Genomic DNA, 27,878 nt, shown 5'->3' with positions numbered 1-27,878 from the left:
AAAAAATAATGTGTATACCCTTTTTGGGCTTTGGAAGCTTGGAGTCACAGGATTACAGAGGGTCAGAAAAGCCAGCCCTGCATTCTACAGATGAGGAAACTGAGGCAGAGAGGGGAGCAGACCTACCCCAAGCCCCACAGCTGGTGAAGGCAGAGCAGAAACTAGAAGCCAGGCCTCTCAATGCCAGGCTGGCATCCAGGTTTCCATCCCAGACCTTCAGCATGGACTTTCCAGAAAGCTTGTCCTCAACTTTGGTTAGTAGTCATCATCCGGGCTCCATGGAGACGGTGTTCCATTCTGCCCAGGGCCGCCAGAAGGCTGGGTATAACTGTGCCCAGAACCAGTGTTGGGGGGAGGAAGTGTGTCATGGCCCACTGTTGCTGTTCTTGGAGAAAGTGGATCCTCGTCCTCTCGTAGCCCCCAAAGTGAGACGGGGAGCGCTAGCATCCTTTGTCAGATCCAGCCCCTCTGTAGCCAGGGGGGACTCAGGTCCCCAGAATAGGGGAGCAGGGTGTGTCTAGGATCTGACCCCGTCACCAAGTCTTGCAGGCACACTTGGGAGAATGCAGTGCCAGGCGGAACACCAGCTGCAGAGAAGAGAAAACCAGGCTTCTCTGGCCTGGCTGGCTCCCAAGCCTGCCTCATCAGCCCCACGCTCCCTCGGAGGCTATTTTTTAAGTCTGCTGCTTGTGTTGTCTGAGCTTTAACCCTTCTGTAGCTCATGTTTGAGTGTTTTTGTCAGTGAAAACCACAGGGCTTTTTTTTTTTTTTTTTAAATCATGAACTCCCGAAATCTTTTAAAAGCCAAGTTCCACTTTCTGCAAGAAGTCACCCAGTATCAACCCTCCATCCAATTTCTGACCCCTCCCTATTCTTGGGACAGTTTCTAAGTCACTGAAACATCTCATTTCTGTTGACCGTGCGTATGTTGCTTTTTGACCACCAGGTGGGGTTAGCCTCGCCTAGAGTCAGTTATGGGGGCCAAGAACGGAGGAAGAACTCCCATCCCTGGGTTTTCCCTGAGAGCTGGGTAAGGAAGTGTTTCTGGGAAGTAGTAGAAGGCTTGGCAGCTCTTGTGAAAGCTGACATGGGAATGCTTCACCCAGGGTTGGCAGGACCTGGTTGCTGACACCCATGTGTCTGACGTTATGCAGAATCCTGACAGGTAGGGTCCCCGGCCACCCAGGGCCTTTCATTCAAGTGAAGAGGGAGTTGACAGAGGATAAAGTAAGTGGTACCCAGTCTGTGCTCTGGGACTTTGGAGGGCAGTCTGGCCAGTGGGGACAGGGCAGCTGGGAGCTTACGGAGGGAGACCTGGCTGGACCCTGAAAGGCTCGGGCATTGGGAGGGGTTCTGAAGACAGGGGGATACATGAACAGGGGTGAGAAGGGATGGGTGGGAAAGGATGGTGCTCCCTGGCCTCCCCGAAGGGCCTCACTTCTGAGACCCCTCCGTTCTCTGGGAGGCTCTACTCTGCCCCGCGTCACTGTCCTCTTTCTGTCCATCTCCTGCCCGCAGGTCCACTCTGTCCAGGTGCTGCAATGCCCCCTCCTTCCTCTTCACCACCCAGAAGAACACGCCCCTGGGGACGAAGCTCAAGTATGAGGTGGATACTAGCGGCATCTACCACATCAACCAAGAGATCTTCCGCATGTTTCCCAAGGTGCTGCTTCGGGCAGGGTAGTCTGGGTGGGCATGGAGCTGACCCCATGGGGTCTTCTGTGGCCATGCCTGTGTGGCATGGCAATCACTCTGCTGTTCCCCTGTACCCAGTGGTCCTGGGCTTGGCTGGCCAGTCTCTTAGGCTCAGTAGACAGTCCTCTGGGGTTCCTGGGTGTCCTGAGTACCTGAATGCCAACTGGCTGTTATTTGAATGACTTTTGGCAAGAAAGTGGTTGTAAAGTTTTGATTATTGCCTTGCTTGCAAAGAACATCCTGAAGCTATCTGGGTGGAAGATTAAGCATTTGCTCCCTACCCAAGGGAGGCAAAAGAACAAAAACATACATGCACAGGTTGTGTGCACAAGAAATCACAACCATACCAAGCAAGGCACTGCAAGGCTGACCTCGGAGCGGCTCACCTTGGGCAGTCCTTTTGTCTTGCCAGGCTTCACTCTCCCTGTCTGTAACACTGGAGTTTGGACTTGGTGTAGTTTTGGCTTCTTAGAACAGAAAACCTAAAACATCAGGCACTTAAACAGGAGAGACATTTATTATTATTTTTCCCTTTACACGCAAGAAGCCTGGAGAGGGGCTGTTCATTCAGGCTGGTGCATTTCCCCCACCCTGGCCAGGGGGACCACAGAATGAGGGACCCGTATGAGCCAAGGGCTCAGACCACAGAACCCAGGCATAGGCATTCCCTTCCGGCCTGATCGTTGCACCAGACTCTTGGAGAAGGGACTCTGTGCTGTATGTTCAGCTCTTCTGATAGTTACGTCCTGAAGGGGACGGTTCCTTGCATGTTTACAGGCACTTCCTGGAGCGCGCTGGCCCAGGGCAGGGTGTAGTGGGTCCCGTTTGTAGACCTGCTGGTGTGGCTGGGGGTCAGGGGGTGTGTTCAGGTCTTGCTGGATGAAATGTGAAGGACGGGGCTGCCCTGCTTCCAGGACAGCTAATGAAAGAAAGCCCGGGATTCCCTGCATTCTTGGTGTGCACACCAGAGTGCATACTGGTATGGCTGGGCCTGGGGGTGGATAGGGCAGCGCTGGGGGAGAAGCCGGGGCTGGAGAGGTGTCAGACACACCCTCCCACTGCAGTGCTGGAGGATGATGGGTGTGAGCCATCTTTATGAGGTGGGTCTTGCAAGGCCTGGAACATAAGGCTGGTGACAGCAGGTGAACTTGAAGGTAATGCCAGTGGGTGACACACAGCTCGGTTATGACATATGGATCCAAGGAGGGCCACGGGGAAGGGCTGGAAAGGGAGCAGGGGTGGCCAAATGTGCACGCCATATGGTCTCTGTCACAGCCACTCACCTTTATCATTCTAGCATGAAGCAGCCACAGACAGGAGTAAGCAAAGGACTGTGGCTGGGTCCCAACGACACTTTGATTCCTGTTCAGTTCATCTCTGTTCAGTCGCTTAGTCATGTCCGACTCTTTGCAACCCCATGAATCGCAGCACGCCAGGCCTCCCTGTCCATCACCAACTCCCGGAGTTTACTCAAACTCATGTCCATCGAGTTGGTGATGCCATCCAGCCATCTCATCCTCTGTCGTCCCCTTCTCCTCCTGCCCCCAATCCCTCCCAGCATCAGGGTCTTTTCCAATGAGTCAACTCTTCACATGGGGTGGCCAAAGTATTGGAGTTTCAGCTTCAGCATCAGTCCTCCCAATGAACACCCAGGACTGATCTCCTTTAGGATGGACTGGTTGGATCTCCTTGCAGTCCAAGGGGACTCTCAAGAGTCTTCACCAACACCACAGTTCAAAAGCATCAATTCTTCAGCGCTCAGCTCTCCTCACAGTCCAACTCTCACATCCATACATGACCACTGGAAATACCATAGCCTTGACTATACATACCTTTGTTGGCAAAGTAATGTCTCTGCTTTTTAACATGCTATCTTAGGTTGGTCATAACTTTTGACATCATAAAATATTCCTTTGATTTGTTTTCCCATCCTTCAAAAATATAAAATCCATTCCTAGCCCACTGGCTGCGCAGACATAGGTGGTGAGTTAGGTGTGGCCCGCGGGCTGTAATTTACCACCCCTGGATTAGAGCATGTGACGCAGAAGTATTATCTGAACTTCCCTAAGGTGAGTATTTCTTTGAGTTCAAAACATATGCAGCTTCTCAGGCTCCTACCCTGACCCTGAAGATTCTGACTCCATGGTTCTGGGGTGGGGCCTAGGATGTATACTTCCAGAAAGTACCCAGGGGGTTTCCGATTTTCACAAGTGTGGGAGACACTGGCATAAAACATAGAACACCTTGGGTCATCTCTCCAAAGATGGCTTTGTTTTATTCTCTCTCTGAGCAAAGTCAAACAATGCAGTTTCCCACACTGGCCATGAGATGTTCTTGTTTCCTCTGTCCTAGTCCTGGGAGCCTGTCCCTCCAGGGAAAATGTGCCAAGAAGGACAGTCTCCCACAGATGGGTACAGCGCCTCCTTTAGAGTTAGCCTAATTCCTGGAGATCCCGTTGTATTTTCAATCCTGCTGAAAATCGTGGGATCTTCCACGATGCCCGTCTGGCAGTTGGTCTCAGTGGAAGCCCCAGGTGCTGACTGGGGCTGCTCTCACGCAGGGCCGGCCAGCTGGAGTGAGCTAGGAGGAAAGCCACCCAGCGGTCTCTGGGTGTCAGGGCCATCCCATAATAAGCACCTGATGCCCTCAGCCTTGGGCCAGGTATGGTGAACTTTTCATCCACACCAGTGGCTGTCTATGTGTGGGGCAGGGAGGTGGGGATATCTGCCAATGTCTGGAGATGCTTTTGGCTTCCCTAGTAGCTCAGCTGGTAAAGAATCTGCCTGCAACATAGGAGATCCTGGTTTGATTCCTGGGTTGGGAAGATCCACTGGAGAAGGGATAGGCTACCCACTCCAGTATTCTTGGGCTTCCCTTGTTGCTCAGCTGGTAAAGAATCCGCCTGCCATGGGGGAGACCTGGGTTCAATCAGATGCATTTGGTCATCCTGACGGGGGTGTACGAGGCCAGAGATACTGCTAAGCTTCCTGCAGTGGGCAGTCAGCCCCACAGCAAGGAATGAAAGTGAACGTGAAAGTCGCTCACTCTGGTCCAAACTATCAGTACTGCTGAGCTGAGCAATTCTGCTTTACATCATCTCACTGAATCGCAGGAAATATACATTACTATCCTGCTTTTTTAAATTACAAAATTTAATTCGTAACAAATTTTACAAAAATTACAAAACCAAGTCACTGAGAGTTCAAAAAAAACTTGCCCATGGTTCCCTCAACTCACTGTGGTGCAAAACCAGGATTGAGTTGGGTCCCTTAACTGGGGTGCCCAATCCTAGTTTGCCCCAGCCATTCCCAGTTTGACTGAATCTCTAAGTCCTGCATCCCAAGCAAAGTGTCCCAGTCCTGGGCCAAATGGGATGGTTGGTCACCCCTTGATTCCAGGTCTACATTCCTGCCCTGAGCCTGCCTGGTCCCACCTGCCTTGGGTTGCCTCAAGGCCTAGTTTGGGGACATGGCAGAACCAGGTCTTTTAATCAGGCCAGTATTTGCTTTTTCCTGCCTACTTGCCTGTGGTCCCCTGGAAGGCAGGCCTAGGGAGCCTTTGTTTGGGGCAGCCAGTGCCCCAACCCAGGCAACCCTGCCAGCTGAGGTGTGATCAGGTCAGAGTGCTGTGGGATGCGCCTTCCCAGTGCCCCCACGGGTGCATCATCACCAGGGTAAGTCCTGGGCTCCCCTGCTCAACACGCTTTTCTCTGCAGAGATCCCAGGGCCGCTGGCTCTCACTGCTCCCCTAAAGTGGCTTTGCTTGCTCACCTCCAGTCTCTTGTCCCTGCTGCTGCCAAGTGCTGGCATCTGTGCTGGTCTATATGACCTTTTTGTCCTAGTTCTGTGCCCTCCCCATGGAGCTGAAAGGCTTCAGGGCCAGATTTAGGGCCCTGGTCCCTGCTGTCATCCCCCAGAAAGTCTGCCTTAACCACTCGCAAGAATACTGGAGTGGGTTGCCATGCCCTTCTCCAGGGTAATCGTCCTGATCCAGGGATCAAACCTGGGTCTTCTGCATTGCAGGCAGATTCTTTACCATCTAAGCCACCTGGGAAGCATAAAATATGTGAACTAGAAGTCAGAGAAGCTGAGTTTCAGACACTGAGGAAAGCAAAGGCAAGCAGGGTAGACATAACCTGTACGCCTTATTTGAAACTGAGGACTTCCAGGGTTTATTGAAAAAGGTCATGGAGACCTAGCTTCCGGTTCCAGCTCACTCGTAATTGCATGTGGAACTGGGAAGGAGGCTTTTAATCTCTTTTCATCTGCAAAGTGGAACAAACACTTCTCTCCCTCGTTCCCTACAAAGCTGGATGTGGGTACAGAGGGCAGGGCACCAGGTGGAGGCAGGGGTGGCGCCGCCTCTGACAGCTCTGCCCCTGTCTCCCCAGGACATGCCCTACTACCGGTCCCAGTTTAAGAAGTGTGCGGTGGTGGGCAACGGGGGCATCCTGAAGAACAGCCGCTGCGGGAGGGAGATCAACAGTGCCGACTTTGTCTTCCGGTAGGAATCACCTTGGGTCTGCACCTGCCCCTTCTACCCCCACACCCCTCCTCCTCCATGCCCGCCCCTTCTGGTGCCCCACCCTGCTAATGCTGCCCTTCTAATCCCCACTTTCCACCCCTGCGAACCCTCATGCTCTGGGTTGTCCCTTCCCCCTTCAGCTCTGTCCTGTGCAAGGGGTCGAACCTGTCAGGTCCTCAGTCTCCACATCTGTAAATTGGGAGCAAATGACATACCAGATATGAAGACGTTGAGGACTCACAGGGGCATGCTGAGCTGTTAGTGAGGTTGTCTGGGCAGCTACCTCTCTGATTGGGTTCCACTCTTCTGGAAGCATTGCTTATAACCAGCGTAGCCTTGTGGCTGACACCTTCACTGTGGCCTTACCTAAGTTAGACACCTGTCCATGTATTTCTTCTTTCTTATGTAGAACCCCCTCTTATCTCTTTGGCGATTCTAGCTTACCTCTTTAAGTCAAGAAGATAGCTTGAAAATAAGAGTTAAAGCGAACTTACTTGGGTTGAGGCTGCAATCATCTCATGGTTGGGGATCTACAACAATTAGGCCACTCAGGGTTGGTGAGGGAAGGGGTTGAACTTGCCCTTCTATGCCCAGGCCACGCAGATACCACCCAGCTGGTTTCCTCTCTGTTCCTCTGCCCAAATGATCACCATCCCTTTCTTCCCCACACCCCTGCTCCCCAGCTCCCTCTAGAATGACTGACTACATGCAGTTGGGTCACTTTATCTCTTCTGCAGGTGCAACCTACCCCCCATCTCAGAGAAGTACACCATGGATGTAGGGGTGAAGACAGACGTGGTCACCGTGAACCCCAGCATCATCACAGAGAGGTCAGTAGCCCTGTTTCTAGACTGGTCCTCTCCAATACGGTAGCTATTCATCACGCATGGCCACTGGGCACCATCCAGATTGAGATGTGCCATCTCCAAGTGCAAAACGCACCCTTGCTCTAAAAGATTTACTACGAAAAAGAGGGTGAATCACACATCATTACAGTTTTATTATATGGATTATATATTAAAATGGTAGTATGGGGGAATATCAGGTTAAACAAAATCTATTGTAAAAATTAGTTTCACCTAATCCTTTCTACTTATCTAAATGTGCTTCCTAGAACATTTAAAATTACATTTGTGGCCTGCCTGATGTTTCTCTCGACAGCAGTGGTCTAGACAATCTTCCCCTAGAGATGAATCAGAGAGCTTTCCAGCTGTAGGACAGCTCCCTACAGGGAGTGTCCATGTGACACTGGGGGGAAACCTCTGGCAAGGACCTCAAGCCACCGCCTCCTTGGGCTGGTCCCCTCCTGGGATCTGTCTGGGAAGCCTGGGGGAGGGGTTAAGGTGTTAAAAGCCCAAAGGGGGCACATTCACACCTCCAGGTCAGGAGAAGGGTAAGAGGAGGGGGAGGTGTTAAATGGGGCCAGATACCCAGGAACCTTTACAGAGTCAGCATCCAGAGAGGGGTGGGATAAGTCAGCTGGGAGGAGGGCTGTTTAATGTAGAGAGAAGGTTAGGGAAGGGCTGTGGGGAAGGAAGGGCTCCGGGGGCCAGCGGCTGGCTTGGTGTCCATCCCTGGGGACCATGGTGAAGGCAGGTCAGGGGGCAGTCCGGAGGGCTCTAGGGAAGGCCTCCCTCCTCCACTTCCCCTCTGAGCCCACCCGGGCACCCTCATCTGTGCGGGTTAAGGATTACCTTCCTCCCCCAGCCGCCCCCACCCCTGCCCCCGCCGCAGCCACACACCAGGTACTTGTCCCTTTGGGTCCAGATTGCTCTCTCCTGCACCCACTCAGAAAGCTAGAACTGTGCGGGAGGAAGGTGGACATTTATCTGCTGAGTGACTGAGATCAAAGGAGCCGAGAGGGTGGGGGGCGGCCTTGAGAGACCCCCCAGTCCTTTGCGAAGAGCCCAGGGAGCAGGGGTGGGGCCAGCGAGGGCCCGGGGCCCATCTCACCCTGCGCGCGCGCCCGGGGCCCGTCTCACGCTGCGCGCGCGCCCCGCCAGGTTCCACAAGCTGGAGAAGTGGCGGCGGCCCTTCTACCGCGTGCTGCAGTTGTACGAGAACGCGTCGGTGCTGCTGCCCGCCTTCTACAACACGCGCAACACCGACGTGTCCATCCGCGTCAAGTACGTGCTGGACGACTTCCAGTCGCCGCAGGCCGTCTACTACTTCCACCCGCAGTACCTGGCCAACGTGTCGCGCTACTGGCTCAGCCTCGGCGTGCGCGCCAAGCGCATCAGCACCGGCCTCATCCTGGCCACGGCGGCGCTCGAGCTCTGTGAGGAGGTGCACCTGTTCGGCTTCTGGGCCTTCCCCATGAACCCCTCGGGCCTGTACATCACCCACCACTACTACGACAACGTCAAGCCCCGCCCCGGCTTCCACGCCATGCCCTCGGAGATCTTCAACTTCCTGCACCTGCATAGCCGCGGCATCCTGCGCGTGCACACGGGCACCTGCAGCTGCTGCTGACGGCCTCGCCGGCCTTCCGCCGGCTCCCCCGGCACACGGGGACCCCTGGCACACGGGGACCCCCTGCACATGGGGACCCCCGGCACATGGAGCCACGCTCTTCCTCGCCGGCCCTCAGGGCGGAGCGAAGGCCTGGCACTGAGGTTGGCACTCTCTTGGATGCTCAGCTTCAGACTTGGGTCCTGTGGGCTCTGGGAGGCAGGGATGCGGGCCAGGCAGACACATCTCTCTTCGCACCGCCCCACCTCCCTGCCTCGGCCACACCTCAAGATGGGGGCCCTGGGGATCGCAAGGGAATCAAGCACATTTCCACTCAGTTTTAGCATTTGAGAGAGCACAAACCGTATGGCCTCTTTGCAGCTAATGGAAGTCCCTACTGGGAACAGAAAAGATGGAGACAGAACATGTGAGGACAGTTTAGATGTAACTCAGACTTTTGAGTTCCTGACTCTTATTCCCAGGCCTCAGCCATGAATTGTGGTCTAGAATCTCAGAGCTAAAAGGCTAACAGAGCGGCCAGACCTTCCTGTGAGGTCAGTGGCTCAGAGAGGTCCAGGGATTGTTAACTGAGTTTCCACCAACCAACTGAGTAAGTGGCGCTGTGAGATCTGATGCAAGGGCTGTGGATTAGGATCTTCGCTCAGACACTGTCACCCAAGGAGAGCCATCCCCTTCAAACACATCCTCAGACACACACGTCTTGGTGCCTCCAGGTTCAATCCTGTGTTTGACCTTTTGATGAGAAGGAAATAAACCAGACCAGCCATTTGCACTAAGGTTTTCAAGCCAACGTTATCGACTCAATAAGTGCTTAGCGACTTGCTTCCTCTTCTGTCTCCCTATTTTCAGCTCTGTTTTAACCAGGAGTTATTTATAAGATCCATCCCTCTGTGTGTTCCTGAATACTGCAGTTCCTGCTGTATCGTGTTCCTGAATTGGAACCGTAAGGCTCTAGACTGGAAAGCACTGACATGTGACTGGTGAGCTTAGCGATAGAAGTTGAGTCGTGGCCTCCGACACCAGCATCTCTGAGGTCTTACTGTGAAGGCGGGGTTTCCCGCAGCATGCAGTGTGCTGGCCTTCACTGTGAGTGGATCCTTAGGGCCTGTGCTTTGGGAAGTCAGCTGTTCCTAGGCTGAAAGGGCTTCACGTGTCGTTTCACATCGCTTTCCTCCCCCTGTGGTACTCCCACCATGAATGCGGCTGTGCCTGATACACACGGTTGGTGAATTGCCTTAGAATTTAGCTTTGTGGAACCATAGAAGGTTAGTGCTGGAGGATCTTCAGCCTGCTCCTCCTTTCCTCCCTTCCTGCTTTCTCTCCTCCTTCCCCTAAACATTTCCAGAAGCCTGTTCTGCTTTGGTTTGGGGTGAGGCTTGGGAAGACATGATGACAAAGACAGGTTCTCCGTCTTCCAGAAGTGCAGGGCAGACCAGAGACACATTCCGGCTCCGCATGCTGGGTGTAATGAGAAGGAGGAGGGATGGTGAGAGCTCCGCACGCAGGGAGCAGGACCTTTCGTCTGATCACCTCATTTTACAGGCAGAGCAGTAGGCCCAGCTGGTGAGAGACCACGGCACACAGGCCCTGTCCCGGGTCCCCAAGCTCCCCATCGAGGCCAGAACCCCTTCCTCTTGCTTGGGTTTCATGTTGGTGGGGCCATTATGGAACGAGTGCTCCATGCACAACTCTGTTCTAGGTGCTGGCCATGGTTCTGAGCTCCGGTCCTCACGCGGGAAACCCTGGGCTGTTCTGAGCCTATCTGCTTGTCTGCAGTGCAACGAAGTAGCCAGTGAGCCAAAGTAGGCTCAAGGACATGGTGAACCAGGGAACACCACTGAGGACAGTGGATGATTTGCTTTCTTGGGCTCTGCCTGTTTCTCCAAGGAAGGAACATCTGAGACAGATTCCAGTTAACTGAGGTTTCCAGCCACTTGTTTGTGGTTAGTTGGGCCCCATTCTTGAAACTACAGAATGTTAGACCCAGAAGACTCGTAAAGACCATTTTGTCCCCCTTAAGGAAGGAGGTCCAGAACAGGGAGGTTACCTGGCTTAAATCATGCCAGGGGCTCTACTGAGTGCATGCAGTGGACAGAACCTTGGTGAGTCAGACATCAGGGTTCCCACAGCCAAGGGTGTCTGCCCCAACCAGCGCCCTCATGGGAGTTGGGGATGGAGCATCACAACCCATCCCATGTAGGAGCTGGACTCCTTGCTTTTGGTCCTGTTGAAGTCTGAGGGTCTTAGGGCAGTCCCTTCTCCTTTCTTAGGTCTCCATCGCCTCATCTCTACAACCAGAAGCTTAGAAAATATCCCTAGGGTATCTGTAATCTTTAATTTTATTGTTTTTGTAAGTATTCATGATGTATGGATCTAAGCCATAAATAATATTTATTGCTGTAATAGCTAAGATTTCCTGTACGCTCATTCTGTATCAAGCCCTGCACTCGGCGCTTTCTTTGCATTATCTCCTGTGATCACCACAAGACCCCTTGGGGTAAGCAGGCTCCATTGGGGAGACGGAGGCTCAGAGTCATTTGGTGTCTTGCCGATGGCCAGACACCCAGTAGAGGAAACCACACCCAGGTCTTGTAGAAACCCAAAGCCTGCGCTCCAAACCTCTGTCTTCGCCACTTCCTAGCCAGTGTCCCCAGGGTTGGCACAAGAGGGAATCCTTGTTCCAGAAGGACTGAGAGGCCACTGCAGGGTGTGCTGGGCCCTGCTCTAGGGACAGTGCTCGGAGACTGGCATGGGTTCAGAAGGGAGTCTGATTGTAGCTGCTTCTTCACCTGCACCCCGCCCCAGCCCTGGCCACAGCAGATGCGCCCACAGTGCAGTGAAGGGAGGGGAGCAGAGGCCACATTTTGCAGAAGGGGTCCACATTAAATGATGGTGTGTTGGAGGACTTGCCCAAGGCCACATGGCCAGCTAGTGACTGAACTGGGACTCAGTCTCCTGACTTCCACACTTCACTTTTCTCCTGCAGCCAGTGTTTGTAGGAAAAGCACATTTTCAAAGCCTCAGAAGGCCTGGGCACCGGCTCAGGAAGCCCCCCACCCCCATGTACCTCAAAGCTCCGCCCCCATCCCACCATGCAGCGCGGACGGCTAGTTATATATGATATCCTTATGTGAGGAAAATCAATTCCCCAAACAAAACAACCATCGTGTCTTCCTTTGTGCTAAGCCCACTGCTCCAGGCTTCCCAGGGGGCTCGGACAGTAAAGAATCTGCCTCCAATGCAGAAAACTCAAGTTCAATCCCTGGGTTGGGAAGATACCTTGGAGAAGGGAATGGCAACCCACTTCAGTATTCTTGCCTGGAGAATCCCATGGACAGAGGAGCCTGGCAGGCTACAGTCCATGGGGTTGCAAAGAGTCAGACACGACCGAGTGACTAACACTTTTACTTTCACCAGGCTTGAAAGGCAGTGAAAACAAGTAAATGACTCCGTGCTTAGTCAAGCAAAAAGGAAGGTGGCTTAAGGTCAGATGCAACCTCTGAGACCATTTTGGCAATGCTGCTGTGGCAGCTCTGCCCACTAATCGCCTGGTCTTGTAGACAGTCCATTGCCCTGATTCTGCTGAGTGTAGGGAGGAGGCAAGGGCAGAGTTACACATAGCTGGCTTCAGCCAGGTATTCAGCAAATCGTTACTGAGCACTCATTTTGTGCGGGGCATTTGGGTAGGGGCCTTTGAGCTAGTGCTGAGCAGAGTGTTAGCCCCAGCCCTCCTGGAGCTTATGGTCTGGTGGGCATGTCCAGATGCTGCACTGAGTCCCCCAGGCACGTGTAGGAGCTGAGCTGAGTACTGGCAAGTCTGGGCTCAGGGTCAGGTATCACAAGAGGAGCACCAGGCCTTGCAGGCGTTGGTCCTGAATTCTGAAGGTTGGCAGAATGATTGCAATTGCTAAAGCGGTAGATCCATGTCAGGCTTCATTCCTCAACATCCATGTGACATGTGACAGGGGTGAGTGGCTTCACTGGTCGTTTGAGTCCTCTCTCCGTTTTTTTTTCAGTAAGGAACCACTTTACCCTGACTTTCCTCCTGCCTCTCTGAATGCTCCTTCTCAGGCTCCTTTGTTGACCCATCTTTTGTGAAGCTTCCTCAGGGTTCTCTTCTCTTACTAGGAGTGTTCCTTCAGAAATTGCATCTCTTCACAGCCTCAAACCTCTCCTGTCCTTGCATCTTACACCCCTTACTGGGAGGCCAGTTCTCCTTTGGAGCATCAGAAACACGCTTACTGTGGCTTTCTGAATGCCTGTACCTGCTCAACATCTCAGCTGGTACAGTTAAAACCTGCTTAGCCCTCAACTAGCACAGTTAAAAGGACAATCTAGATTCAAAGTCACATCCCCCCACTTACTGGTGACTTTGGGGGATCTGCCAACGCCCTCTGGAGGCTCTGACTCATCATCTGAGGTTTAGGCCAGGACACCAGCCGTGGAATAGGGTTGTGCGATGCCTAGCACAGTGCCGACACAAACTAGACACCCAGAGAACAGGTTCCTTCTTCCCCCTTTCTTCCCCCACTGAATGGCTCTACCTCATCACTGGCCCCTCAGTTCCAAACCTGGGTCCCTCTTGGCTCTCCTTCCTCCTTTGCTTTCTGTCTGTTTGTTCACCAGATCGTATCAATTCCAACTCATAAATATCCCTTGAAATCATTCCCTCCGTACATTCCTTCTGCCACTGCCCTAACTCGGGCCCTCTGATTGATCATTCTGCTTCTAGAGAATTACCTTCTGAAAACATCTTTGGTGGAGTCCATTGACTTCTTATACCACATAGTCCAGATTCCTTTACCCAGACATGCAGGGGTTGTCCCAAGCTGGCTCACTCACCTTCCCAGAGACCCTCCTGCCACCACCATCCAGCCAGGACTCCTCCAGGGGCTGTAGCTTCGCACGAGCTGTTGGCAATGCCTGAAATGGCCCTTACCTCCCCCCTCCTTCCTTTACCCCACCACTTGTGCAGGTAATGTCAGGTGAGGGTCCCCACCTCTTCCCCTCTGTGAGCCTGGGCTGAGCACTCTCTGCGCTTCTGCAGGAACCATCACTGACTCCTGTTAGGACGTCCTCACAGCACACCACCATGGATGCGCCTATGTCCTTGGCCGAGGCCCGTCCTTTCCCTAGGAGAAGGCGCTGTATCTGGCTCTTCTTGGTGTCCCCAGTGCTGGCACAGAGCCATCTGTTAACGATAGCAGTGGACTCTCTGATTAGTCGGTGTGTTCCAGTGGTTCAGGAGACCCCGCTAATTAACTGAGTAACATGTAATTGTCAGCTTAGGCGAGTCCTCCACTGACTATTATCATTATTTTTGCATGGTACCTTGCATGTGGGAAGCATTGCACTGTACAGATTCCCCCACCTGCCCTTGGGGAGCTTGGGGCGCAGGTCCCTGTTGTGGTTGCTTGCTGGCTCCATCACCTGGTCTCTGCTGCCTTCTCTTTGCCTCCCTCCATTATAATCTTGTACTGAATCCCTGGGTCGGGAAGATCCCCTGGAGAAGGGAATGGCAACCCACTCAAGTATTCTTGCCTTGAGAATTCTGTGGACAGAGGAGCCTGGTGGGCTACAGTTCATGGGGTCACAAAGAGTTGGACACAACTGAGTGACTAACACACTATTATAATCTTCTTCCTCATCTGCTTCTTGCCTAGTCACCAACTCTCTCTAGTTTAAGCAAAAGATGGAAAGATTTTCTTTTTCCCTTCGCTCCTGCAAAACCACAGAGATTTGTCAGAATCTTAAATCGCTGTGTTGAGGTACAGACAGGGTAGCAGTATATGAGGGACTAATCAATAATGTCTCAAGAACAAGTGGAAAATGCTGTATTTATTGGCTGGAAAACAAATGAGCTGAGCTTTGCAAAATGTCTGCTCCAGAGGTCCAGTGGTAGGTCAGGAGCTTGGGGGGTCTCTCTGTGGGAGGGGGATGGTGCGGCTCTGAGTTCAGCATGCACCCTGGCCTCTCTCCCGGCAACCTGGGCACCCTTCTAAGGAGGAGGCTGACTGTGGCTTATGACCAGATGAGGCCAGGCTTGGGGTGTGCTGATGCCCGGGGTGTGCCCTGTTCTCTTGTTCTTTAGAGGGCTGGTCAAGCCAGGCTAGTCTAAGGAGGTTGATTAAATCCTACAGGGTGCTGTGATAAAGTGATAAGTTCTTCAAGGCATAGACTGTAGATCTCTTGTGTCAGAATCCCCTAAGTGCTTGTTAAAACCCCTGCCTCCAGACTCAGAACCTGGGGGAGGGGGGTGATGTGGGGCAATGAGCATTGTGACTCCAAGACCAGCTGGGCTCTCCAGGTCATCTTGGGGCCCATATCTGCTGGAGAACTGGGTTCTTCACCGCTTGTGGGTCAGTGGCTACTGCCAGGTGAGTGATGTTGTCTGGCTTGAAATTCAGACTGGAGTCTTAAGTGATAAAGAAGAAAAAACAAGCATAGACTTTGATGTGTTTTAGAAACATGAATATAAAACATAATCCACTATTAAATTCACAACAGAAATGGACTGCTTAGGAATCTCTTATATTTATGAAATCTGTTTTGGCCTGGACATTATCAGTGATTTCTCTATTTTTCAATTGTGGGTAACATATACATAAGATTTGCCGCCTTAGCCATTTTTAGGTGTACAGTTCAGTAGTGTTAAGGTGTGTAGCCAATCTCCAGACTCTTTTTTTTGCTGTTGTTATTGCAAAACTAAAACTCTGTACCCATTAAAGGACAGCTCCTCGTTTCCCCCTCCGCCAGCTCCTGGCAGCCATCATCCCTTCTGTCTCTGTGGCTTTGACTACTCGAGGTCCCTCACATAAATGGAATCATAGCGTGTCTGACTTTTTGGTGACTGGCTTATTTCATATAGAATCTCTTAGTTATAATCTGTTCTCAGATGACTTGAACTGGTTTCACTGTCCCTATGATAGGATTCTGATTTTAATTTTTGCCTAGAACAGTTGTCCTGGGCTGTTATCTGTTCCCTGGCTTCTGGCAACCTCAGCATCTTTGCTGAGGGTCAGAGCAGACCCGATCTTGCTTTGCTAGCTTGACTCAACTGTCCTGGCCAGTCAGTGTCCTGAGAGGCAATAGCTCTACTCAGCTTCTATAAGTCTATAGATATTTCTCCTGCATGGTCTCTTCTGAGAATCTGCTTTTCTTTTTTTAACAAGAGAGAGAGGGAGAGAGACATCCATACATTACCATGACTTAGCTCTTGGCACAAAAGCCAGAAATCAGTGACTGTCTCTCTTTGCAGTAGGGAGATGGTTTCCTTGGCAACCAAGTAACTCATTTCCTTCAACTAAATGACTTGTTCAACTTTAGGGTAAAAGTGTTGTTTCCTCTAGAATTGTGGTCCTCAACCTTGTGTTCACATTGAAGTCACCCAGGGATCTTTATAAAGCAACCCCGTGCCAGCTCTTCATCTTTCCAGAGAATCTGATTCACTTGGCCTGGGGACAGGGCCCCATATTCTTATTTTTAAAAATCTCTTTTAAGTGAATCTACTGCACAGAGGCCGAGGGTCTCTGTCTTGGCGACACATCGGGGTCATCTGGAGAGCTTTAAGAGCTACTTGTGCCTGGACTTTGCCCCCAGAAGTTCTGATCCAGTTGGTCTGAGGCATGACCTGGGCGGGAGGGCTTTTCTGACTCACCAGATGACCCTACTATGCAGCCGAGACTGAGAACCACTGTTCTAGCCCGGCATCTCCCAAACTTGAAACTGTGTCAGAATCACTCTGAGAGCTCACTGGTTCCTGGGCCCCTCCCTGGAGTCTGATTTGGTGAGCCTGGCAGGGAGCTTCTTTGCCGCTTCCTAAGTGATGCTGAGGCTGGTCCTGGGACCCACACTTTGAGGAGCACTGCTCTGCCTGATATCTTGTAACTGGCTCAGCCCTACTCTGCTGGCATTTGTTTCCTGGTTAGTGGTTGGGAGACTTGATTCAGGCTTGAGACTTCTTAAAGGTACCAAGCAGCTCTTTTTCTGAACATTTTTCAACCTTTAAATAGACATTATGAAATCTTTTTAAAGCAAAGTTAACTAGATTTCCTCTCCCAGGGTTAGGAGGCTCGGCGTGTGCTTGAATTAAGTTTCATCTGTTCCTGGAGTAGGGATGCATTTGGGGATTAGTGCTAAAGGGCTGGAGTCTCTGGAGTTGGTGACCAGAGCCTGTGACCCAGAGCCTGTGTCCGGTTGAGGGTCTCCCCGTGATGAGTGCTGGGATAACATCAGGGCACCACAGTGCTCTCTTGAACACAAAGCTGGGGCTGGCGCTCTGCCCACCATGCCCATGGAAAACAAACAAGGTGGTGATGAGGCAGCATCCCACAGACATGGGCTGATGTGACCCAGGGTTCACACCTGCCTTATGCTCCTCCTTCCTTTCCCATTTTCTGTTGGAAAAGGCTCAAGTTGAGACCAGCGAGCTAGTGCCGAGATCCTGCCTCAGTCTCTTCTGCCTCCAAGTAGAGGCCAGTCCCCTGGCCCTTCCTTCTGAGGATACCCACAGTAGTGTGGCCCCAGCGAGCCCTTTATCACTGTGGCAGCTCACAATTTCACATTCAGCTGCAAAATGTATGAGAAACCTTGAACATCTTAAAGATTTGTTAAAGGAGGAAATAATTGCTATTTTTTTTTTTTTGAAACAAGGTCAAAGCACACCTCACTTCCCAGGGCCACTTACCCAGCAAGTTCACTCAGCCTCAGGCAGCTGGGGACTCTGGTGAAGGAGAATTAATTTTGAGCCCCTGTAGTAGATGCTATAAAGCTCTGTATCAAAGACCAAACATCTTGCTAACAGCAAATCCCTCACGGCATTATGGAATTTAATTTTAAATTCAATTCCAGTGAACTTGATTCTGGTTTCTAATAATAAAGCAAATTAAGAGAATGACAACAGGTGCTAGATTTAGCAAGAAGCGGCAGCTAATAGACTAATATAATGGCATTAAAAAGACCAAAGCTATACATCTCAGAAAATACCAAGTGATCTGATGCTATTTAGTGCAGGGGCCAATATGTAGTAACAACCCCAAGGGCAACAAATAACCCCTCAGAGCAGCCCATCCTGTGGTGTCCACAGCCATGCAGAGGTATGAAAATGCTCAAACAACATTCAGTAGACTGTGTTTAAGGAGGCAGAGAAGTGCTTTATCCACTTGGAATTATTTTCATCCCCAAGCCCTTGAAACACATTCATCGAAATCTTGGTGCTTAAAGGATTAGCCCTCAGTTATCTTGAAGTTCAGGTTGGTGAAGTTCAAGTTCATTATCTGATCATACAGGATTCATGAGCTGGGTAAACTCTTTGAGACTTAGTTTCTCTCTGACATTTGCCGCGCCACCCTCCACCCCCCCCACCACCTCCCTGCAAGGTGGAAGGTGAAGGACACCCCTTCCGCCGTCCTGCTTTACAGGGAATGTGCAGGGTTGGTGGTGGTGGCCGGTGGTGGCCAGGTGTCCTCTGCTTCCAACTGTGGTGTCTCTACTGCACATGGGAGGGGATCTGGATCTCAGCTGGGGCCAGGGCTGGCTCTGCAGTGACTCTGCCTGGATTTATCTGTGAATTTAAGAATAGGCCTGTTTGTTTGTCTTCCTGTGAAAGTGAACACTTCTGCTTTCTACACACTTTCATCACCTATTTTCTCACCAGCCCTCACTGTGTTCCTAGGAGGAGGGAAAGGCAGTGAGCGGCCTGCAGACTGGACTGAGGCCGGGGAAGATGACAGAGGTGTGTCCTGGGTCACACGGAATGCTGGTGGGACCCTGCTAGGGTGCCCAAGCTCCCCAACGGGCAGGGGGAGGTGGCCCTATCTTGCTCCCACCCTAAGGCCCTTCTGTTTTCTTCCCTCTGGGTTATCTGGTTGCCTGGAGTCAGGTTCAGGCCTGGGGCTTACCCCTGGCCGCATACCCTGCCCAGCGTCTGTGGGGAGGCTCCTCTTTGGTATTCGTTCCTCTCTGGGCCCCCAGCATTGGGAGTTGTACCTGGTGGGGTGAGAGGGAGGCAGGTTTACTTGGCAGAGGGTCAGCCAAGGCCACAGGCCTGAGCACAGCAGGCGTGAGGAGGTGGTTGGCAGTCGATCCAGTGATGCCCCCCATTGCTGTGCTTGTTTGTAGGGGGCTGGGGGTGTCCCGAGTGACAGCTCCTGCCAGCCTCCCTGCCCCTCCACAGGACCCTCAGCCTCTGCTGGGGCCGGCTTCTGAGCAAGTCACTCTTCCCAAGTTTTTTTCGGGGGGCAGGTGGTCCTCCCTGAGGCTTCCACGCTCTGCACACATGTTTTAGGGGTGCAACAGGGTCTTTGAGGCCTGCCAATTCCCTTTCTGGACCCAACTAACCTCTCTTCAGAAAGCCATAACTCTTCTTCAAAGCTGTATTGTGTGAACTGTGAAATATATGTAAATGTGTATGTATTTTTTAAACTCACATGTTAACTCAGTGCGCATACAAGAAGTCGTCCAGTGCTACAGTTTAGAGTCAAACCTCTGCCACCTGGCTCCTCAAGTGAAGGCAGGACAGATGATGGGGGTCCACGAGGGAGCTGTGGAAACCTCCTCCTTACAGCCACATGCTCCCAGGCTCGACGTCGGCTTCCAGGAGCTCACGCGAAGGCAGCCAGTGGAGTGCTCCCGAGGGGCTGGCAGCGGCGAGTCGCCCCTGCGTGGCCTCCTGTGTGTGAAGACAAAGTGGCCTTGCGGGTGTGACTTCCACATGCTCCTCAAACCCATCCCGCTGTGCTTTCCTCTCCCAAGAGCCGCATCTCACTGCACTGCGCTCCATAGAGCCTTTCCCCCTGGAGAAGAAAAGGGAGGCTGAGATGTCGTTTGCTGGGCTGCACAGAAACTCAGTCTGGACATGGAGCTGGAGCATTGCTTTTTTTAAAAAAAAAATCCCTCTCTTGCTCTGGTTGATTTGCTCCCTCCGTTTGTCCTGGAGAGAAATGCTCTGTGCCCCTCCGGAGTGTTGGGAAGATGAGGTTGCAGTCATTATTTTCATGCAAATTTTGCTGAGGAGCAGGGGTTCATAGAAACTCTTGCAGCCTCATTCTAGCTTGTGTGCGGCTGTCCTTGAGTGATCCTGAAGTGATGACTGTGACCTAACGCCTGAGAACGTAATCAGGGTAATTTGTATCTGTCACTGTGTTTGAAAAGCCCTCAATTCCACCCAATAAAACCAGTCAAGTGGCTCATCTCGCGCAGATTTCTCTGGCTGTGGCCTTGTGTGTGTGCATGTCTAGGGACTGGTCTGGGCTAGGCTGATGCCGCATAGCTCAGTGCGGGGAGGCGGCCAGCTCTAGGGAGGATGGCATGGCTGCCCGGGCTCATCTTTGGGCACCACTGGCCTCTCTGTGTCTGGCAAGAGTGGCAGTCTAAGCAGGGGGGCTTAGGAAGGGCTCAGAGACCAGACCCAGACCAAGTTGGGTGGAATGCTGAATTGACAGTATACAGGGAGCAGAAGGACAAAAAGAGAGGACTGCAGACTTCCTCTAAGGAAGGAGGGTCCCCTGGGGCTGGCGGGGCAGGGGGGAGGAGAGAGGGGTGGGCTGGGATGGGGGAAGATAGGTTCTGAGTTGTGCTAACACCTAGAAACAGACCCATTAGCTAAAAAGACTTGTTTTTCTTTAAGCAAACTTGCTCTGTCAAGGTCTGGAGTCATAGCAAAGGAATTACCCTTTCATTTAAAAAAAAAAAAAAAATTGTTCTTTCAATGCTGTTATCCATGAGTGTGTTTGGAGTAGGATTATGTTAAATAAATTAAAAAAAAAAAGTTCACGTACAAACTGGCTGGGTCTGGCCTGCCTTATGAGATGTAGATAAGACTGTTTGGATTTCACAAATATGCATTTTGGATAAGTGCAACACCTCTCCTTTGATTTCTGCAAGCTCTCAGGGGCTGGTATTTTCCTGACCCCCTCACTCTCTAGACTTTAGAGCTTTTGAGCATGTTTCTGTTTTATATCCCTTAATCACCTAGATTATATGCAGACCTTCCCTTGACATCAATGATCATACAATGCATTCCAGAGTGATGTGGGAGAAGATGGGAAAGGGATGGACAACATTCCAAGCAAGAAATCTCAAACGTAACGTTGGGTGTCCTCTGGCTAACCCACTGGCCAGCCTCCCAGTGGGAATACTTCATGTGGTCCTAGCCCATCTCTTTGGCTCAACTTCTCCTTGCCCTTTTTTGGCCTCCTATTCTGACTCCCCAGCTCTCTATCAATGGAGAACACATTTCTACTATTTCTATTTGCACTTGTTTAAACATTCTCTGTGTGCTTGGTCTCCTGCAGGGCCTGGATCTCAGCTCACCTTTTACCTCCCCCCAAAAAAGAATTTCCATACCAGCTGACAGATATTTAAATTCTCCTTATTACCGTTGTAAAATGCCAAACGCTCAAACAAGCAATGGTGGAACCTAAGGGTTAGCCCTCAGACCTGAGTACTGTCTGTTATAGGAAGAAAAAAAGCTGAGGGTCAAGGAAATAGGACTTCAGTATGTATTTTTTTTCTCTTTTTTTTTTTTTTCAGTATGTATTTTTGAATAAATGAGTAAATGAACCAATGAGCTGGGGGGACAGATGTTAATTGTAGTTCATTTATTTAATAAATAGATTCATGCTATTTGTCACTTCATTCCTTCGTTGAACAATCATTTCTTGCACCCCTACTTTGGGCCAGGTTACTTGAGGATTTGGGAATACAAAGGTGAACAAATGCATGTGCCATCTCTGCATTTACAGGACATAGAGTCTGGCCAGAGCAATAGAGGTAACCAAAAACTCCACAGTTCAAAGTTTAACTATAGACAGTGCTTCTAAGGAGCATGAGCTATTGCAGGATGTTCAGCACATCTCCCTGAACCAAGGCTGAGCCCAAAGAGCAGTCCACGGGAGCAGAGACAACTGAGATGAGAGCTGGAGGATAAGGAAGGGTTAACTGGGGGAAAGGTAAAGTTGTAGGGGAAGAAAGTCCAGATAGAGGGTCCTGGACGGGGAGAAAGCTTGGGACCCTGGGGGAAGGCTTTTGCAAGGGTAGAGAGGGGGAGATAAGGCTAGAGGGCTGGATGGGGGCAAGACCCTGTGGGGAAGAGGTGGGCCAAGTTAATGATTTTGATTTTGATTCTGAAAGAATTAAGTAGACCTTGGAGGATTTTAAGGAGGAGGAGGACATGGTCAGATTAACATTGAAAAATTCCTGAGAGATGTGGCCAGGTGGCAAGTAGAAAGACCTTGAGCTCACCTCCACCCTGGGGCACACTAAAATTACTATTACATTATTACAATAATATTATTATTACTATTTACAGAGCAACTATCTATGAGTACAACCTGAAGACTAGCAGAAAAGATTTTCCGAAACTAAAAATATAAGAAGGAGCAATGACATGGGTGTGAGGGCAGAGATGAGTATAGTTAAGACTCACATCTCTGGATAGGTGACCCACAAATGGAGGGGTGATAATCACAATTGCTGAGGTTCTCCCCAAGTTGTGAGGGGTTCAAGTCCCACACTGGGCTCCCCAATTCAACCCTAAATTGGGAAAACAAGAATGTCTGACTTTGAAGGCCAGTGGGGCTGGCCTAGGGGAGAGCCAGAGGACTGTAGAAAACAGAGACTCCACTCTTAAAAGGTGCGCATAAAATCTTATATGATTTGAGTCTCAGCACAGAGGCAGTCATTTGAAAAGACCCTGGAGCAGACCCACTTGCTGAGCTTAAAGAGCCTCCTAGAGAGGCAGGAGGCCACTTGGACTTCCCCTTGAGATTGAAATGATGGCAACAACCATTGTTGTGAGTTTGTCCTACTGCAAAAACACTGGCACTTGCAAGCACCATTTTGGAGTGCTCTACCCGGCTTGGGTAAGTGCTGGGAGCTTACCCACCAGCAGGACAAGGCCCCATCCACTGGGGGCTGGCAACAACCCCAAGATCTCACTGAGTCACGCAGCTAACTGCCCTAGGACCTGGCCCTGCCCATCAGCAGGCTGGTCGCCACCATGCAAGGCAGATCCTTGCAGTCAACTGGCTACCAGAGTCCAGACAAGCCAACCAGCTTGCCCATGGTAGTTGATCCCACCACAAAGAAGGGTCCACACAGCACACATGGGGGGCATCCCTACAGCATCTAGCTCTGGTGACTAGAGGGGAGCGTGGTGCTTAGCCGCAGAGGCCATCTCCTACAGAAAGCTCCTTCTCCAAGACTGGGAAGCATAGCTGACCTGTTTAATACGTAGAAATAAGCACAGAGAGTTAGGCAAAGTGAAGGGACTGAGGGATATGTTCCCAATAAATTAATAAGGTGAAACCACAGAATAACATAGCAAAGTGGAGATAATCTGATATCTCCACATATCTGATAAAGAGTTTCAAGTAAAAACTAAAAATGCTCAATGAACTTGGGAGAAAAATGGGTAAGCCGTGAAAACTTTAACAGAATTAGAAAATATAAAGAAGAACCAAACAGAGCTGAAGAATATAATAACTGGAATAAAAATATACTAGAAGAAATCAGAAGTACATTAGATGATATAGAGGAGTGGATCAGTGAACTGGAAGACAGAGCAGTGGAAATCATTCATACTGAACAGGAAAAAGAAAAAGAATTTTTAAAAACGTGAAGGTAGTTTAAGAGACCTATGAGATAACATCAAGTATGCTGACTTTATAGGGGTTCCAGAAGGAGACGAGAGCAAGTGACAGATAACTGGAAGAAATAACACTTCCATACGCTGTGAAAGGGAACATACATTCAGTTCCAGGAAGTACAGAGAGTCCTAAACAAGAAGAATCTAAAGGGGTCCACATCAAGATACATTATAATTAAAATGGCAAAAATTAAAGAGGGAATCTTAAAAGAAGCAATAGAAAAACAATTAATTATGTACAAGGGAACCCCCATAACACAGCCTTTTCAACAGAAACATTACACCCCCAAATAAGTGGCATAATATATTAAAGCAGTGAAAGGAAAAAACTCTACAACCAAGAACAGTCTACCTAGCAAGGCTTTCATTTAGTTTTGAAGGAGAGAGAGATTTCTACAGATCAACAAAAGCTTAAGAGTTCAGTACCACTAAGCCAGCTTTGCAAGAAATGTTAAACCATGTTCATGCACGCTCAATTATGTCCAGCTCTGTGACTCCATGGACTGTAACCCACTGGGATCCTCTGTCCATGGAATTTTCCAGGCAAGAATACAGGAGTATTCTTACCTGGAAAGACAAGACTCCAGGGAATCTTCCCAACCCAGGGATTGAACCCCCATCTCTTGCATCTCCCGGGTGGGCAGGTGGATTCTTTACCACGGTGTCATAAGAGATGTTGAAGGGGCTTTTTTAAGCAGAAAAGAAAAGACTACAAGAAATATAAAAATTATGAAAGAAAAAATTCCATTGGTCTCATTGGTGAAAGCAAACAAACAGTATAGATAGTAAATCAATCCCTTATAAAGCAAGTAAAATGATCTAAAAACAAAAGTAATAGGATAATCTATATCCACAATAAGTAGTTAAGGGATATGCAAAACCAAAATTATAAAATATAACATCAAAATAATTAAACATGGAAGGGAGTAAAACAGTAGGGTTGTTAGAATGTGTTACAACTAAAGAACTCAGTAACTTAAAATAACTATATATTAATATATATGATCAGTATCTATTTCTGTTATCTATTTATCTAACTATCTATCTACCTACCTATCTATGTTGTTGTATATGAACCACAGACCATGGTAACCACAAACCAAAAACTTAAAATAGATACACAAAAAAAGAAAGGAATATAAACATAACACTAAAGGTAGTCATCAGATTCCAAGAGAAGAGAACAAAATGAGAAGAAAGGGAAAACTATAAAAACAACCCTAAAACAATGAACAAAATAGCAATAAAAACATCTCTCTCAATAATTACTTTAAATATAAATGGACTAAATGCTTCAATAGAGAGACATAGAGTGGCTGAATGGATACCAAAAAATCCTACCCTATTCCATCCAAAGCAACAGGATACAGAGATGTGCTCTAAGGGGTTTTGCCCTTGACAATGGGTGTGTATGTGCTTTTTGATCAGGTCAGGAAGAAGAGTGGGTGGAAATGGTGTGGGTTGGAGCCACCTTGGCTGGAGAATGGGGGGCGGGGGGGAGGTGGACTTGGAGATGGGGTGAGGAGGAGAGAGTCTGCAGGCCTGAAGGAGGGATTAGGATTGGGGGTGACATGACCTGATTCATTCGTAAGTAAAATCCCTCGGGCTGATCTGAGCAGTGTGGATGTGGGGAATGGGGGCAGAGAGCAGGAGTGGGGACAGAGTTTGCCTAAAACGTCCGCAGGAACATTTCAGTGAAGCAGGAAAACCACCGATCTCATATCACTCCATCACCCGCCCTGCTCCCAGAATAGGAGGTGGTTCATTTTGAGACACAGACCAGCTGGTACCCCGAATGAGAAATCAGGGACACGTGGTGGGTAGGGGGCCATGGGAGGGGCCAGGGCTGCCAGAAGGAGCACTCCTCTTCTTGCACTTGTGTATGCTCTGCACCCTCAACACACACTTATAATTCACTCATTCACTCACTGTTGCTTGAGTCGTGTTCAAGCAACTCTGGATAGGCACTGAGGATACACAGGACCTCCTGGGAAGGATCTGTGTCTGGTGGAAGAGAGAAGGCATTGGGCAAGATTGAGTTTTTGCCCTCATTCTCAGCCCACACTGTGTCCACACACTTTGTTATGTAACTTTACAGCCCTGGACACTGGGCTCAGACATGTGCATTGTTTTGTTTGGCCAAAGATGTTAGCAGATGTGATGCAAGTAAAGGCCTCAAGTGCATTTGCCTTGTCAGGGTGGCCCTCCTGCCCTTTGATCATGGCCGTGAGAAGAGAGTTCCCTGGGCAGCTGGACCCATATAGGGTAGGCCTGTCCTAACTACGTTCAGCCGGTCCTGTAGCTGAATGCAGAGCTGAAGTTGAGACCAGTGTAGATGTTACCCCAGTTGAGCCACAGACATGTGAGATAAAATGCTCGTGCCACTGAGATTTTTGTGGTTGCTGTGTAGCAAGAGCGGACTGGTATCGAGATGCAGACTTCAGCCCGTGTCAGAGTGGACGAGGGCTTTCACAAGGAGGGCACCAGGCATGTTAGAAAACAGAACTTAAGTTTAACTGTAACGCGGGTTTCCTGAGAGGGAGGTTGGGTCAGATTACAGAGGACCTCCACCGTCAGCTCCAGGAGCTCCAATCCCATTAACACCAAGGACATTTGTTATTCTTTTGGCAACCCCACATCTGAATGCCCTTCCAAAGTTTGAGGAGAGCACAGCTCCCAGTGTAAGAGTTGAAAACGCCAAATCCTCATTTTCCCAGCCTCCTTTCCAGCAAGGTGTGGGCACACACTTAGGCTCAGCCCATCAGATGTACAAGCCCCAGACTCTGAATTGGCACAAGATGGCAGTGTCCATTGTGGCCCAGCATCAGTGCCAGTGGGGTCCTTACCCCGCCACAGGACCTCAGGCATCCTTCCAGGGTGCGGCCCCTAAGCATGGGTCTTAGCCCTCTGGAAAATCCTGAAACTCCTCCACCCCCTTTTGCTTTCACATAAATAATTTTTTCACCTTAAACTAGCCAGTGTTGATTTCTATTGCTTGCAGTCCCGCATCCTGGCTGATTAAATTTGGCTGCACTCAGATGTAACTGAGGTTTTTGAACTGGACAGTGACATGACCAAAGACAAGCTTTAGAATTGATTCAGCCAGCAGGGGGATATACTTGAAAGGGGAGGCGCCTGGAGCAATGAGATCATTTTGCATGTGTGTGAGAGCATGTGTGTGCAAGCATCATTTGTGCACATGTGCCAGGGGTCAATGGGATAAACAGGCACCTACTTTATTCAGATGGAGAAGGAAATGGCAACCCACTCCAGTATCCTTGCCTGGAAAATCCCATGGACAGAGGAGACTGGTGGGCTGCAGTCCATGGGGTTGCAAAGAGTCGGGCACGACTGAGTGACTAGCACACTTTAATCAGAAGTCCCAACAATCACCCTGTCTGCCCTGCGTGTCAGCTTTCTGAATTAGAGTGCGGATGTACAAGACCATGTTCAGGGCCTCATGCTAAGCCTAGGTTGGAGGAGGTGACTGGCACTGACCCTGGTTCTGCCTGGGATGGAAGGGGGGTCTGCGCATCATGCCCTGAGCACTTTTTCCATCAATCACGTGCAGGTCCTCCCACCAAAGGGCCTGGCGTTGAGTCAGTAGCCAAAACTGCACCACATAAGCTTTCATAGTGGAAGACAGCAGACAAGGCTGGCCGGTGAGAGACACAGTGGAGTCTGAAGCCAAACACTGCCCCCTCATCCTCCCTTCCAGTCAATGCCTTCCCCTCATGCCTGCCCCCTACAACCACTGGGCTAGTTTCACCACTTCTAGAAGGTTGAGTGCAAATGATCAGACAGCATGTAGTTTATTCTGACTGGTTTCTTTCACTCTGAATAATGCTTTCAAGACTCATCCATATTGCGGCATGTGTCACCTCGTCTTCCTTTATTTTAATGGCTGAATAGTCTTGGCCAGTCATTGGGCATCTGAGTTGTTTCTAATTATTATCAATAAAACTTCTTTGAATGTTCAAATGCAGCTTGTTTGGACATATATTTTCACTTCTCTTAGGTAGATATCCATAAGTGGAAATTTTGGGTTGTGTGGGAAGTGTCTTTACAAGAAAGTGTCAAACTCTTTTGCAAAGGGATGGTACCATTTCACACTGCCACCAGCAGCGTGAGAATTCCAGGTGCTTCACACTCCCGTCAACACTTGGTATTGTTTCAGATTCTGCTCCCTTAGTCATTATATTCTAGGGACATGGGATGCTCTAAAAATATTTGATTTCAGTTTTTTGAAAAAAATTCCAATAAAAATTTATTTTTTCTTGAATGGGCCCTCAGGCAAAATGAACACTTGGTTTCATTTTTTTTTTCTCTGAATGGATCCTCATGCAAAATGATATTTCCCTAGTAATTTCCCAGTAATCTTTAAGGTCCCAAAGACCTCCTAAAGAACCCAATAGGAAATTAACAACAGATGTCAAACCACACAGTGCCAGCAGGGGGCGTGCGTCACCTACACTTAAACTCCACTCCTCTTTCTCATTTAGATTTTGAGGTGACTCAAGGGCCGTCCTACAGCAGAACT

At 49.9% G+C, this 27,878-nt stretch overlaps 1 protein-coding gene across 2 annotated transcripts in view; it reads left to right on the top strand.

Moving 5' to 3' along the window:
* Positions 1-19,880, top strand: part of ST8SIA5 (ST8 alpha-N-acetyl-neuraminide alpha-2,8-sialyltransferase 5) — a 73,490-nt gene extending 53,610 nt beyond the window's left edge. For both annotated transcript variants that reach the window (XM_043444095.1, XM_043444094.1), the window contains 4 exons: positions 1,519-1,663; positions 6,086-6,198; positions 6,957-7,049; positions 8,223-19,880. In XM_043444095.1, the coding sequence (XP_043300030.1) occupies positions 1,519-1,663; positions 6,086-6,198; positions 6,957-7,049; positions 8,223-8,691 (820 nt within the window). In that variant the 3' untranslated portion in view covers positions 8,692-19,880. The remainder of the gene's footprint in view (positions 1-1,518; positions 1,664-6,085; positions 6,199-6,956; positions 7,050-8,222) is intronic.
* Positions 19,881-27,878: the final 7,998 nt, after the last annotated feature.

This window comes from Cervus canadensis, chromosome 23, assembly GCF_019320065.1.
Source record: "Cervus canadensis isolate Bull #8, Minnesota chromosome 23, ASM1932006v1, whole genome shotgun sequence".
In the NCBI taxonomy this organism is placed as follows: domain Eukaryota; kingdom Metazoa; phylum Chordata; class Mammalia; order Artiodactyla; family Cervidae; genus Cervus; species Cervus canadensis.
This window is presented reverse-complemented; position numbering and strand designations above follow the sequence as displayed.